This window comes from Myxocyprinus asiaticus, chromosome 5 (genome assembly GCF_019703515.2).
Source record: "Myxocyprinus asiaticus isolate MX2 ecotype Aquarium Trade chromosome 5, UBuf_Myxa_2, whole genome shotgun sequence".
NCBI lineage: Eukaryota > Metazoa > Chordata > Actinopteri > Cypriniformes > Catostomidae > Myxocyprinus > Myxocyprinus asiaticus.
In genome coordinates, this window is record NC_059348.1 from 2,025,563 (window position 1) to 2,041,162 (window position 15,600).

The 15,600-nt window shown below is 34.9% G+C and overlaps 2 protein-coding genes across 2 annotated transcripts; one reads left to right on the forward strand and one right to left on the reverse strand.

The window, feature by feature from the left end:
- Positions 1–567: 567 nt before the first annotated feature.
- On the reverse strand, positions 568–4,816 carry LOC127440830 (gastrula zinc finger protein XlCGF8.2DB-like). Its single transcript, XM_051697782.1, has 2 exons — positions 4,418–4,816; positions 568–2,895 (listed from the first exon to the last, which is right to left on the reverse strand). The coding sequence occupies exons 1-2, from the start codon at positions 4,500–4,502 to the stop codon at positions 1,883–1,885; spliced, it is 1,098 nt and encodes a 365-aa protein (XP_051553742.1). The 5' UTR covers positions 4,503–4,816; the 3' UTR covers positions 568–1,882.
- Positions 4,817–9,164: 4,348 nt separating this feature from the next.
- LOC127440815 (gastrula zinc finger protein XlCGF57.1-like) lies at positions 9,165–14,547 on the forward strand. The gene is made up of 2 exons (XM_051697745.1): positions 9,165–9,642; positions 9,926–14,547. Exons 1-2 carry the CDS (start codon positions 9,558–9,560, stop codon positions 11,056–11,058), a joined length of 1,218 nt encoding a protein of 405 aa, XP_051553705.1. The 5' UTR covers positions 9,165–9,557; the 3' UTR covers positions 11,059–14,547.
- Positions 14,548–15,600: the final 1,053 nt, after the last annotated feature.

The following is a 15,600-nucleotide window of genomic DNA, read 5'->3' on the forward strand; positions in this document are numbered from 1 at the left end:
ACTCACCTCCTATCCCCATGATTTGCCTCTTCACCTTCTTAACAAACCCCCTACTCTTCAACTGAGCTACTCTCACAGACACTCCCTACTCACCTTCCCTTCATTATTCCTTAAATAATAACGCCCTCCCATGGCAAATTGTGCAAATCCTCTGTCTGTTTCTTGTCACTCTGCTACAGTAAAGATGTCTGTTTCGTGTAACTCTCATTTGATTTTATATTACTATTGGTTAGGTTAAAGTTTTAGGTTAGGGAGTTAAGTATTACTCATTAAATCCTCCATCTAATTTTCACCTTAAAAAACTTTGCCTGATTACGACACCATTTCACTCGCTTCAGTCTAATGAAGTACACTTTGAAAGGCTGAGCATTCGATTGTATGCAGATGCTAAGCATCCACGTCAAAACCGAAGTATGCTTTAAAGACAGTTTATACTTCTGTGTCGAGCCTAAGCTCTGGTTAGGTTTGCATTAATAGTTCTGCAAATACACAACCAAAATGCTCGTGTATTGAGAGAGAATGCCTTTAATTATTACATTTCATAAATAAACAAAGCAGTGTAATTCATGGTTTCTAAAGTATTTATTAAATTACTGCAGCATTAAAATAAAGTTAATCAAATTATTTGAACGTTCTGAGATTTAGGTACATATTATTTATACAAGTTGTCTGCCATGCAGAGACAAAATAAATCGAGCATATACTATATGCTTACTTGAGTTAAAAAATATAAATAAATATTTTGGCATACTCTGATGCTGCATAATGGAATAAAAAACATCAAATGAATTAACTATTCACATGACTAAAAAATGGGTGACGTTTTAAGAGTTAAGAAGCTGGACTTGCATAAAATGCACACAGGCAATATGGCCAACACCTAAACATTTTTAATTTGCTGACAAAGTGTTCAGTTTTTATAACTTATGAAATATGATTATTTACTGTACACCACATGGTAGACAGAGAACAGCTGTAACACTTTTTGCTCTACTGCACAAACACTGACCACAATAAACATGACATTTTTTTCATATGAAATGCCATTATCAGTCTACCAACAAAATAAATGTCAAAAGCCTGCATACACTGTTACTATTTTTTAACAATTTATATGTGAAGACAAGGAGCACATTTGTTACATACGGGTACTTTTGTAACACTGCTAAATAAGGCATTAGGCCTAAATTATGTGAAATATACTGACACATTTTATACTCTAATTGTTTTCAAAATATTTCAATGCATGTATGAAGTGTATCAAACGCTTGAAATCATCTCTTGGTTTTCTAAACCCTGATACAAGGCACCCTGTAACACGCAAACAAACAAAAATACACATCTATCTATCCATTCATCCATCCATTCGACCTTTCATCCAAACATGTCCCAAAATATACAAATTTTAAGTAGACAAATCAATACACTAAAAGCAAAGTTTCTTTCATGGTTAGTCAGGAATAATGATTTACTCACAATGAAAGAGTAAGAAAATAAAAAAATTACTCCACAAAACTGGTGTAGACAAAGTTTAAAGCTGTAAACAAATATGTCTTTTTGGAAACTTCATGGAACATAAACAGAACATAAAAACAGCAGATTAAAACAAATCCATATACAATATGATATGATGCATAGATCCTACTTTTTTTTTTTTTTTTCTGAAAAGTGCACATCATGCAACAGCGTTGGCTATCTGTTGACTCAATAGTAAACACATTAAACAGGTAAAACTGATTATCGGTCAATCTCTACAACTGAGAATTTCATTACATTTCTATATTCACTTAAAATTCTATTATTTGGGTGACTGTGTGTTTAGAATATTAAGTACTGAATGATCAATGTCATCACAAATAATCTTGATAGAAGTGAACTTCGCTCACTGTGACAACTTTGGGCAAGCCTTTTTTAAATGTTTTCCAAGATTACCATATCGGCTGAAAGTCTTCCCACATGATGGGCAGAGGTACGGCTTCTCTCCAGTATGCACTCTTTCATGTGCTTTCAGGGCTCCTGAAACGGTGAAACTCTTTTCACAGTGTGAACACTTGTAAGGTTTCTCACCAGTATGGGTCCTTTGGTGCACTTTCAGTTCGCCAGCTCTGGTAAAGGTGCTTCCACACTCAGTGCACACATGAGCTTTCACACCGATGTGTGTTTTCAAATGGTCTTTAAAACCGTTCTGCCATAAAAAACTCTTTCCACAAAAAGAACATGTGTAAGGCTTCTCACCTTCATGAATCCTCATGTGTGTCTTTAAGTGAACTGCCAAGAAGAATGTTTTATCACACTGATCGCATTTAAATGGTCTTTCTCCAGAGTGAGAGAGCAGATGAGTTTTTAGATTGCTCGCCTCTGAAAATCTCCTGCCACACTCAGAACATTGATGTAGTTTCTCTCCAGAATGAATTTTCATATGCCTTTTTAGGCTGCCTTGATGTGTGAAACTCTTTCCACACAACATGCATGAAAAAAGCTTCTCTCCAGTGTGAACTTTTGCGTGTTCCTTAAGGCCGTCTTTTTGTGTGAAACTCTTTCCACATTGAGGACAGGTAAAAGGCTTCTCTCCAGAGTGAGCTCCTATGTGTCTCTTGAGGTCTCCTGAATTTTTGAAACTCTTTCCACACTGAGAGCAGGTGAAATGTCTCTCTTCAGTATGAATATTTATGTGCCTCCTAAAGTCTCTTTTGCATGTGAAAATCTTTTCACACTGAGGGCAAATGAAGCAATTTTGGGGTTCTACTCTTTTTGGTGAGAAACTCTTTTCAGATTCTGAGCAACTAGACGTTTTTTCTTCAGCGTTGAATATAATGAAATTATGAGGTTCCTCATCCTGGTTTTTCTCCTCCACTTCATTCAGTACTTGGTTTTCCTCTTTTAATTCCATCAGGTCTAAAATGAACAAAGTAAATAGTTCAATTCAAGTACAACAAAGGTGAAAGAAGTGAAACTCAAGCAGAAAACATGTGGCTAGGTATCTATTTTAAAGTGATAAATGATGTGCTGAAGTTCCCTTTGTAACTGTAATATAACATCTCATTCCAGTGTTAAAGCAAATCTGGTGGAGAGCTGCCTGCTATCCTAGATTATGAGAATTTAGATGGATTTTCTAAGGCAATTTCTCTGTCACACACTATTTTATTCCTTTCACTATGAAATCCCTAAATTGCAGGGTAAATTATTCTTTAGTTGCCATTGTGCTCTTACAAGTCCATTTTCTTGATTATATTTAAGCTGCACTATAGCACTTTGTGCTCTCTAGTGATATCTGTTGTTGAAAACCTGAAATTGTAAGCAACTTGCGAAGGAATGTTTTAGTTGTTTATTGGCACTACTCTTCTGCGCGGATTAATTTCATGGTTTGAGGTTACCTGGACATTCACTCGGCGATATTAACCTGCAGAGCCAGTCATAGCAGGCTATTTTAATGTTGATACTATGTTATTCGTTTAAACATTTATATGATTAACAACACTCTTATTTACATATTTACAACTTAATGTTTGTACTGAACTGCACATATCGCAAATTTAAGAGATGAAACATTGTTGATGCGAGTTCAATGGAAGACATGTAATAATCTTTTTTATAAAATACAATCTACAGCCTCAGTGGACAATACAAGTGAACCATAATACTACAATAGTAAGTCGATGCACTGCACACAATAAGAATGTAATTTAAAAACACAAAACGATAATTCAGTAATGATGGGGATGAAATATACTTTATTAAACATGAATATAATATGCAGAAATATATAAAACAATTGAGTTGATTTGAATTACAATAATAAACAGTCTCAGTAATTTCTTTAGCATTATAAAGAATAGAGATGGTTACACGCTAAATTAATATGTACATTACTGTGCTACTGTACTATAATGTTGTTAAAACATGAATATTCAACATTAAGTATTTTATCCAACACATATCAATGTTAAAAGGCAGTCTCTGGGCAAGTTGTACCCATACAAATTGCCTACATTTAATAGGTGAGACACGATAAGACTTATGAGTTTAATGACCCTTGAATATTTTTATATTCAATTTTTCAGCCTCACTGGACAATGCAAGGAAACGTTGGTAAAATAGCTGTCTACAATAAAATAAAGTAAAAAAGAAATAAAATACGTATACGTAAAAATAGTATATATGTGGGCAGGTGGTTTTAATGTTGTGGCTGATCAGTGTGTGTGTCACAAAGGCAAAGTTCACAGATCCCCTCTGCTGAAACAAAACAGCTTAAATCAGCCCAAAGTGCTTTGCTGGTCTTCCAGCCTGGCCAGCTGACAACAGCCCCAAACCGCTTTAAAACCATGAAAGTACACTGATTGGCTGATTTTCTACAAATCTAGTTAAGCTTACTTCACTGTTCGTCAGCAGCAGTCACTAATGAGGAATGGTAACTAACCTCTTTGTTCCTCAGGATCTTCATTATCCATTCTGCAGGGTTCCAAATCACTCATATCTTTAATCTCCTCTTTAATAAACTCCATCTTTAGTAGCTCCCAGTAGCACAGAGAGTTCTTCCTGCTTGTTTGGAAACGTTTCTACGTCACATTTAAGATGAAAATAATAACCAATAGAAAGAAAATAAAAGGCCAAGTCAATCTCTCCCTCACGATCAGACCAACTATCAGCACCTCATATTCAGCATTATAATATTCACTCGTAATCTAAATCACTTCCCATTACTAACGATATCTGAGTAATACTAACGTGTTGTTGGAGCACTTCTGAAGGATTTGTATAGCTCAAAAGCGCTAAACCTTCCCTCAGCTGAATATCCGCATACGAACGACTAGCAGACTTCTTCTTCTTTCGATTTTGTGGCGGTTGGCAAACAATCTTATTGTGCATTTTCGCCACCTACTGAGATGGAGTTTGGAGCGTCAATGTTAAGATAATAATAATAATAATAATAATAATAATAAATAAATATCTGTACTAAATTCTTTTAATGAGATTGGTTGCTTTTATATAGTCTAGTAAAACCTTATAAACGTCTGGTGACTTTCTTAGCAAATTCTGAAGTGACAACCTGTTCATACCTAATGACTTGATTTGATTTTCGAGCATGCCCCTTTCATACTATGCACTGTAATAACATGCTCCACTGTCTCTGGTAGTCCACATGTGCTACACAAGCCTGTATCATGTTTTCCTATGATACATAAAGACTGATTAATTGCTGTATGCCCTATTCGGAGATGTGATATTACCGAATCCTCCCTTCTATTACCACAAATCGATCTCTTATGACCTACTTCCCTTTGAATTCTGTACAAGTGCCTTCCTTTTCCCTCCTTATCCCACATTTCCTGCCACATTCCTTTTATTGCTCTTTTTGTTAACCCGTTGATTTTGAATTTACTTAATGGTATACTTATTTCTATTTCTGAATTTTTTTAAGTCTTCTTGGCTATATCATCTGCTTCCTCATTCCCTTCCACCCCTTCATGAGCTGGTACCCATACAAAAAATATTTCTATTCCTTGATAATGTAACCTGTATATTGTTTGTAAAAATTTCTAATAACATGTCTTGTCTTGATTATGATTTCCCATTCATTAAACTTACTAAAACAGAAAAAGAATCTGAGCAGATCACCACATTTAATGGATGAGTGGAAATGACTTGTTATCCTTTTATTTATTTTATATTTAAACTGGGGAATGACCACTGCTGAAGCTGTTCGCCCAGAATCTGGATCTTTTTATCCATCAGTATATATTTGCAAACAATTATTGTATTTCTGTTCTAAGTATTGCATCACTGCCAGCTGCTTCGAAATACATCTTTGTTTATCCATAATTACATTCTTCAACTGGAAATCGACTGAAGGAATGGGAAATAACCAAGGTGGTATAATAGGCATTGCTATTGTTGGACTAACATCAATTATACCCATTCACTGTGCTTCTTTATCAGCAATCCATCCATAGCTCTCCAACTTTGGATACTCATATTCCCAGCATTTCTCCAGTACTTTCTTTACTGGGTGACTGTTTCCATGTCCTTTTACTGAAGTTCAATATACCATTCTTAATTGCATTCTTCTAAACTCTAATGGTAATTCCCCATTTCCACTTGTAATGATACTACTGGTGATGATCTAAATGCATCGCAACATATCTGTAATGCCTGTGACTGAATTATGTCAATCTTTTTCTTCCATGACAGTGATGCTGAGCTGTATATAAAACTACCACAGTCAATTGTAGACCTGATTAAAGCACTGTATATTCTCCAAAGTGATTGTCGGCTAGCACCCCAGTCTGTTCCAGACAAACATCTTAGTATATTTATACCCTTCTTGCATTTGTCAGCTATTTTCTGAATATGACTACTGAATGTCAGTTTTGAATCCATCCACACTCCCAAAAATCTTACCATTGATACCTGCTCTAATGTCTGATTGTAAATTTAACTTTAGGCCTTTTTTTGTTTTGTTTTGAAAAACAGATTACCTGTGTTTTAGAGGCTGAAAATCTAAATCCCCAACAGTTGTCCTACTTCGTTTATAGCCTCCTGTATTTTTCCCACCACATAACTTACATTTCTTCCTCTCTTCTATAATGCTCCATCATCCGCATATTTTGATCTTCCTATCTCAGGTCTTACATTGGAAAAGGACGAGCTGACGTTCAGAGAATCATAATAAAAGTCCTTCCTTACTCTCAGTCAGAGGTATCTAAAATCATAAAATGCATAGCAAATATTAAATATATAAAAGTATTTATTTCTCTGTTTTATGTGGCATATTTGTTTCATGTCATATTTGCCTTCAGTGTGCTGTGTTGTGGGATGTGACAAAAGTTGGCGAAACTTGTTCTGTTTATGCAGCTTGATAAAGTGATACTTCTGGTATTAATCCAGACAGCAGGGTTAGCAACTGATCTAATGAGTCTCACACTCATACAGGCCACCCGATAAACACACAACAAATTTTGAAACCACTGACAACTTACTGTTATGTATCTAAAAGCCAAGAGCAGTGAGTAAATGCTTTTCTTTTGCCTTACACCAGTACTGGTTATACATGGTACACTTTCAGCACCTGTACGATAAGCACTGGTGCCCCCCAGGGATGTGTGCTCTCCCACTACTCTTCTCCCTGTACACAAATGACTGCACCACCAAGGACCCCTCTGTCAAGCTCCTGAAGTTTGCAGACGACACTACTGTCATCGGCCTCATTCAGGATGACGATGATTCTGCATACAGAAGGGAGGTTGAACAGCTGGCTGTCTGGTGCAATCAAAACAACCTGGAACTGAACACACTCAAAACAGTGAAGATGATAGTGGACTTTAGGAGAAATACCCCAACACTGACCCCCCTCACCATTCTAAACAGCACTGTGGCAGCAGTGGAGTCATTCAGGTTCCTGGGCACTACCATCTCACAGGACCTGAAGTGGGAGACCCACATTGACTCCATTGTGTAAAAGGCCCAGCAGAGGTTGTACTTCCTTTGCCAGTTGTGGAAGTTCAACCTGCCACAGGCGCTGCTGATACAGTTCTACTCAGCAGTCACTGAGTCTGTCCTCTGCACTTCAATAACTGTCTGGTTTGGTTCAGCTACGAAATCGGACATCAGAAGATTACAAAGGACAGTTCGGACTGCTGAGCGGATTACTGGTTGCCCCCTGCCCTCCTTTCAAGAACTGTACACTTCCAGAGTGAGGAAAAGGGCTGGAAAAATCACTCTGGACCCCACTCACCCTGCCCACTACCTTTTTGAACTGTTACCTTCTGGCCGACGCTTCAGAGCTCTGAGCACCAGAAACGTCAGGCACAGGAACAGTTTTTGTCCCTCAGGCTATTCATCTCATGAACAGTTAAAACTGCCCCATAGAGCAATAATTATGTGCAATACACAGCTTAGTCTATTTATATTTATCCAACATATCCTGGCTCATCTGCCATTACATTACCTTGCACTACCTGTATATAAAAGATTTGTATTTGTACATATATACATATAATATATATATATATATATATATATATATATATATATATATATATATATATATATATATATATATATATAGTCTTATTGTGTATTTCTATATACTTACATTTTCTATTTATATACTTATGCTTTTTATTTTTATACTATTTCTTATTATCTCTGTCTTGTTGTTTTATTGTTTGTGCACTGGAAGCTTCTGTCACCAAGATAAACTCCTTTGGCTATAAAGCTCATTCTCATTCTTCTGATTCTGTATTTTAAGAGACTTGTTGAAAAGCTTAGCTAGTGCATTACTGCCATCTACTGATGAACCAGAAAGAAACACTGAATTTTCCCTGAGTCCCTATCCGCACCCTGTCCGCCCTAAATACTATCCGAGATTAAAAATCCTGACCAAGAAATAATTTAAAGGCCTCTCATTTAAAAATAAAAATAAAAAATCAGTAAGATGAGTAAGACTGATATAAAATTATATTGTAATCTTTATTTCTTAGTTATTTTAATCAAGTTTAATTATTTTAAGTTCAAGTTAAGTCATTTTCATATACATTTTTGTATAGCACTTTGCACAGCACATCATCACAAAGTAGCTTTACAGAAAATTATACTGTAACGAAAAATTCTTAATTGTGCGGTTTGATGAAAAATGATTGTCTGACCCCCAGTTCTAAACATTTCCAGTTATCCTGAACGTTTGCTGAGGCCCCTGCTTGACCATACACTGACTTTGATTTGATGGATAAAAGTTTTCTTTTCATTTCTAAAATTTTAGCTTTTAATGAGAATTTTTTAAAGTACAATGGTATTGATTTGTACACCACTTAGACAATTACGAAAAACACTGAAAAATATCAAAATGACACTGAACTAAAAATTTTAAACATTCATTCATCCTGGTAGAGTTGTATTAAATATTTTATTTGAGTTAACTGTATTTTTATATATTTGTAATAACTTAATCAAATAAAATTACAATTTTTAGACCAAAAATGAGCATCACATCATTGACAAATGTTTTGATTCATGTCTTCTCATTAAAATTTAGAATAAAATACATTTTTATTTCAAAATCTTTTTTATTATTATTTGAAATTAATTCAACATTGCGCTATGGGAAATGTACAGAGCAACATGTGATAGTGACGTCATAAGTCCTGCGCCTCGGGTTTTCAGTCTGTTGTTATTCAGCTGGAAAATAAGGGTTGTGTTTTGAGAGCTTCGGCATTTCACGAGTATAAAACGATACTGACATTCAAAAGTGCGTTTAAGTTGCATTAAAATGTTCTCCAACAACATGATAATATTTCTGAAACCAGTTTTACGTTATTAATGTGAGGTTAGATGATCAGCGAGTGAAATATTGCTTTCCGTGAGGTGCTGATAGTTGGTCTGATCGTAAACGGTGCAACATTTATGAGTGTTATTTTTGTGCGAATAAAGCGCATCCACATCTGAGGGCCAGAGAGATCGAGTTTGCCTTTTATTTTATTCCCATCGATTGTGGTCATCATCTTAAACCTGACCAAATCAAACAAACAGGAAACTGATCTTCTTGACGAACTGTTGTAAAGATGGAGGTTATTAAAGAGGAGAGTGAAGAAATGAGTTTTTCTGAGCCAAGCAGATTGAAAAATGAAGATAATCAGGAACAGAGAGGTTGGTGTCCATTCTTCATTAAGATGACCAAATCATCAAGAAGTTCACCAAGTTTGTTGTTAATAAATCATAAGAACTGTTAAATCACATATATGAAATCCATCTAAATGATCTTAGCCATATGTCTAGCAGTTAATTACCAGATCCCATTAACAATAATATTAAACATAATTAATTCAAGCCTATCATTCAGAAAAAATATTGGGGTCACTTTTATTTCTTGTTTCACCTTGTATCAGTTCTACTTGAATTGATTTTTGGCCAATTAATATGTTCATTTTAGACCAGATGGAAGTGAAAGAGAAAAATCTGGAACCTGGTGATGTCAAATCTGGAGAAAAATCTTCTAGCTGCCCAGAGACTGAAAAGAATTTCCCACAAAAAAGAACCGAAGCCAAAAATTTCACCTGCCCTCAGTGTGCAAAGAGTTTCACACGTATAGGACACCTTATGGATCACATGAAAATTCACACCGGAGAGAAGCCGTACACATGCCCTCAGTGTGAAAAGAGTTTCACATGTAAAGGAAGCCTTAAAGACCACTTCAGAATTCACACTGGTGAGAAGCCTTTTACCTGCCCTCATTGTGGGAAGAGTTTCATAAATTCAGGAGGCCTTAAAAGGCACATTAGAACTCACACGGGTGAAAGGCCTTTCACCTGCTCTCAGTGCGGAAAGAGTTTCCCAAATTCAGCAGAACTTACAAGGCACATTAAAACTCACTCTGTAGAGAGGCCTTTTACCTGTCCTCAGTGTGGAAAGAGTTACAAACAAAAAGGAGTTCTTAAGGAACATGCAAAAATTCACACTGGAGAGAGACCTTTTTCATGCATGTTGTGTGGAAAGAGTTTCGCACAACAGAGCACCCTAAAATGTCATATGAAAACTCATTCTGGAGAGAAACTACATCAATGTTCTGAGTGTGGCAGGAGATTTTCAGAGGCGAGCAATCTAAAAACTCATTTGCTCTCTCACTCTGGAGAAAGACCGTTTAAATGCGATCAGTGTGATAAAACGTTCTTCTTGGCCGTTCACTTAAAGACACACATGAGGATTCATGAAGGTGAGAAGCCTTACACATGTTCTTTTTGTGGAAAGAGTTTTTTATGGCTGCATGGTTTTAAAGACCATTTGAAAACACACATCGGTGTGAAAGCTCATGTGTGCACTGAGTGTGGAAGCACCTTTACCAGAGCTGGCGAACTGAAAGTGCACCAAAGGACCCATACTGGTGAGAAACCTTACAAGTGTTCACACTGTGAAAAGAGTTTCACTCAGTCATCAGGCCTGAAAGCACATGAAAGAGTGCATACTGGAGAGAAGCCGTACCTCTGCCCATCATGTGGGAAGACTTTCAGCCGATATGGTAATCTAGGAAAACATTTAAAAAAGGCTTGCCCAAAGTTGTCAGAATGAGTTCAACTTAAAGTACATCGCTTGGACGGAATTCCTTCCAAAAAGAAATTTGGAAATGTAAACAAAGATGTTATTCTGTTTCGTATCAACCACATTTCACACTTTTTCTAAAGAAAAATATGCAAATGATTGTCAAAGCCAAAATATTAATTGACTTCAATTTATATTTACTGAGTTATACTTATACTGAGTTTATATTTACATTATTTTGTTGAAGGGGGTCAAAATTACAATTTTGCTTATGATTTGGAGCAAAACTACAGGTAAATTTTTTTTTGCAGTATCATTATTCCATTTTTACTCAGAGATGGGTTGGTTTATTACTAAAATCAGTTGACTTCAGCACCCCTTACTGGATTTTATGCTAATGATGTGAGTTCAAAAATGGTGTTGTTTTTCCAAAATTGGAAAGCTCAACTCCAGAAGTATTACAAAAATATCCCTTTTGATTTTGTTTAGGGACAAACATTCTTTTTGGTATTTTCATATTTATTAAGGCCATATATATTTAAATCACAAAGATATGGGGCTCTCATTGTGGCTCAATGTGTAAATTGTTAAATGTCCCACATTTGCAGTGGTTGAAAGAACAGATGTGGGTCACTTGGTATGAAGCTAGTTATCTTGTCCGACAAAACAAAGATCTGAAGTGCATATTATGTTCAATTTAGAGATGTACCTTTAATGATTTACATAAAAACAATAATGTCAATTTCTTGACTTTTGAGAGTCTGAAAATATACAATTATTAAAAGAGTATTCCATGTTCAATGCAAGTTAAGCTCAATCAACAGCATTTGTGGCATTTGTAATTACCACAAAAAATTATTTCAACTTCATCCCTTGTTTATTAGAAAATTGTGGTTACATTTAGGCACTTACAGTACAATGGAAGTGAATGGGGTCAGTCCATAAACACTAAAATACACATGGTTTCAAAAGTCTAGCCACAAGAAGTAAACATTATACATGTTAATATGATTTTAGTGTGACAAAATGGCTAATTAACCTTTTCTGTGTAAAGTTATATCCATTACCAGGATTACAGGGTTTTGTTGTCTTGACAACAAAGAAATATTGAATATAACTTTAGACAGGTTGTTATCGCAAAATAAACCTCAACAGGGTGATCAGGATTCTGACACGATAACCGTACATAATCCCACTTATTACACAGCTACAAACCAAATAAATACATGGACATAAAATATATATTTGCACTGAAATTATGTATTTATGTGACTAAAAAGAAATCACTGAACTGCTGAAATCCACCTCTGGTTTGCGTTAGAGTTCTGTTGGTGTTTATTTTGTGCAAATGACTCCTTTTTATCCAGCTTATTAAAAGACAATATTGGCAAATAAATAAATGCTCATGAAACATTAATTTTATTTTTCTTGTAGAGAACACACAGTGATCTGAGGAGCAGGAGAGATGGCTCACAAAACCCATCTCGTGGGATGTGCGGTTGTCGCAGAGCAATATCTGACCCCTAGATGGCGTTATTGACCAATCAGAATCGAGTATTTCAGAGAGCTGTGTAAAAAGCGATTTTATCACACTCAAATCATGTTAATGTGTAATGTTTATGTTTTGTGGCTGTAGTTTTGAAACCGTATTTATTTTAGCATTTATGGATTAGCCCCATTCACTTTCAATGTAAGTGCCTCACTGTAACCGCAGTTTTTTCTTTTTTTTAAGAAAGGATTGAAAAGTCAAAATAATTTTTTGTGGAAATCCACATTATTCTGTAAATGCTGTAACATTGTTTAACCTGTTTTGAACTTGGAATATCCCTTTAATACACTATTACCAAGTAAGTGCAATACCTATATGTAGTTTTTGGATTTCAGAAATCTACATCTGCAAAGTACTGGAATGCATATTTATTTTTTGAATGGCCTCTTCATCAAAGTGATACTGTCTGCCAGTGATGGTTCAAAGCACAGAAAGACGTCACACTCATCAGCACATCTTGGCCACTTGAATGATCTGGAAGTGCCCACTTGGGTTATGCAAGGACAAAAGTACATCCTGCTGCTCATCATCACACTCCAGAATGCTGCCAATATATCACTTCTGATCATTTACTGCAACAGTGTAATGTCCAGGCATATACTGCCTAATGTTGGGCAGATCCTCATGAGCCTGGACTAAAGTGCAAACTATTGAACGTGATAAGAACATGGCAAAAATATACATTATATACTGTACATTAACACATGCTATTACTAGAAAATTAAAAGCTCTCAGTTTTTTCATACCACATATGGCATTTTAGATTTGAGTTTAAAACTCCATGATTTTAGCTTTCTGACATACGACTCATTGCATTTGTTAAAAAAAAGTGAAATTTAATGTCATGCTAATGTGTCACACCATTACTAATTTTAATTATATTCTATATAGGCAAGTAACACTGAAATGGTAACTGTACATAAATATTTCAAAATGAACAGACAATTCAATTTTTCAGTACTTTGTATTTTAGACGCATAAATCAACATGGCAACAAAAAAGATGTGCACCAATGAAATGCACAAGAAACTGATTTTTTGTCTATATTTTTATGTACCGTACAATTTACCAAAACTCTTAACAGAGTGAAGAGTACAAATAAGAGTGGAGAAAAATACTAAATAAATCTGTCGTTTTCTCTTACTGGGTATGTAAATAGTATGGACATCGGTAATGTTACTGTCTCTTGCGTCTTTGAGCACATGATCCAATTTTGAAGACACTGCAGAGTTTGTTTGGTTAAGTTTGATCTTTTGTGGGATGTAAAGCCTCACTGTTTTTATACCATGCTTTACTGTAGCATCTGTATTCAGCAAGTATTCTTTTATTTTATGACAGTAATTATTATTATAATTATTATTATTTTTTCATTCTGCATGCATAAGCAATGAGATAATTGATTTATCGTGATTGCAAGACTACGGTCAGTATATTGAACTTGTGAAGATCTGCTGCTGTATGCCTACGAGAGATACGGGCAAGCTGACGTGTTTCTGTGTATAGCCCAAAAACGCTCACTGTCATCTGAACCAGTGTCAAAAGCGAAACCGACTGAACGGCAGCCAGAGAAAATAATAGTTAAAAGATTTAAAACATCAGCAAATTAAACTTCAGCATTCAATATATTTTATATCTGTATGTATAGTGTCTAATAATGCATTGGCAATGGACACTTAAGTTTCTCTTGCCAATAAAGTTTGATATGAATTGAATTTGCCCATTCTATCTTATTATTAACCCTTGTGCGTCAATAAAAAAAGTTACTCAGAGGTCCTTAGAGGACAAAAATGACTACGTCAAAAAACTGCCATAATAATAGCCTATTATATATTAATATTATTTTCCATTTTCAATGAGTTAATTGTTTTAACCAACATCAGTCCTGATCATAACTACCAAATGTTCATTAATTTTCAGGATTTTAACCCTTTAAATGTTTGTTTATATAATGCCACTGTTGTTTTTTATTAAAAAAAGAAATAAAACAAAAACACAAAAAATGAAATCTTTTCCATTTACAAAATGCTAAATACAAATCACATTTTTTTGGATTATCACAGTCGGGGATATGTCAATGATTAGCAACAACATTGATTTTGATGCATTATTATTTTTTGTGCAGTGTCAGATTAAAAAAAAAAAAAAAAAAAAACCTCACACTCAGGACGTTAGAGGACAAAAATGTCCGCGTCAGTAGGCAACTGAGATTCGTCCTCAGCCACCGGGACTGAGCCGAGTCACTACGCCACCACAAGGACTTAGAGCGCATTGGGAATTGGGCATTCCAAATTTGGAAGAAAAGGGGAATGGAAAAAAATGTCCGCGTCAAAAAAACTGCCATAAAATTATTATATATTAATATTATTTTCCACTTTCACTAACACTTTATTAAAGTTAACATTTAGAAAATACCCAGCTAACAATTTTTGGTTCCCAGAATGTTCTGGAAACGTTAGTTTTTCGTTCCCAGAACATATTTTTAAGGTTTGTTTTTGGTTAGCCAGGAAAGTTTTCTTTATGGAAATAGAATGTTCTTTTTAGGTAACGTTCCGTTAACGTTCCCCTAACCAAATATCTGTATTTACATATTCATACATCATTAATCATAAATAAAACAATCAGTCTATATAAATAATTAATTAATAATTGATTCATTGTTTAATTGTTTACATAAAATAACATAAGCCATGAATCACAGGACATTCAAAACATTTAATTATCATTTAATTAAAAAAACAAAACAAAAAAAACATGAAAACATTTTCATAGATAAAAATGTGCAAGAACAGTAGGCTATCATTAAAAATAAATTCTGTAAAAACTGATCCATTTTTGGTAAACGTTTTTCACTTGAAAAAACAGGTGATCTTCCACCAACGTCATCTGCAAATTTAACAAAGAAATGAAAAAGGCAACATAATATATAAAATAAGTTAAACACATCATACATGATATGGAGTGATGGATAAATTAATATCCATCTTTTCATTTTTTTTTTTTTTACCCATTTATGGTCATGGGTA

Coding starts and splice junctions, on each gene's coding strand:
- LOC127440815 (XM_051697745.1), top strand. CDS start 9,558: ATGGAGGTTATTAAAGAGGAGAGTGAAGAAATGAGTTTTTCTGAGCCA. Junction 9,643..9,925: donor AGATAATCAGGAACAGAGAG/GTTGGTGTCCAT, acceptor TGTTCATTTTAG/ACCAGATGGAAGTGAAAGAG.
- LOC127440830 (XM_051697782.1), bottom strand. CDS start 4,502: ATGGAGTTTATTAAAGAGGAGATTAAAGATATGAGTGATTTGGAACCC. Junction 2,896..4,417: donor AGATCCTGAGGAACAAAGAG/GTTAGTTACCAT, acceptor TGTTCATTTTAG/ACCTGATGGAATTAAAAGAG.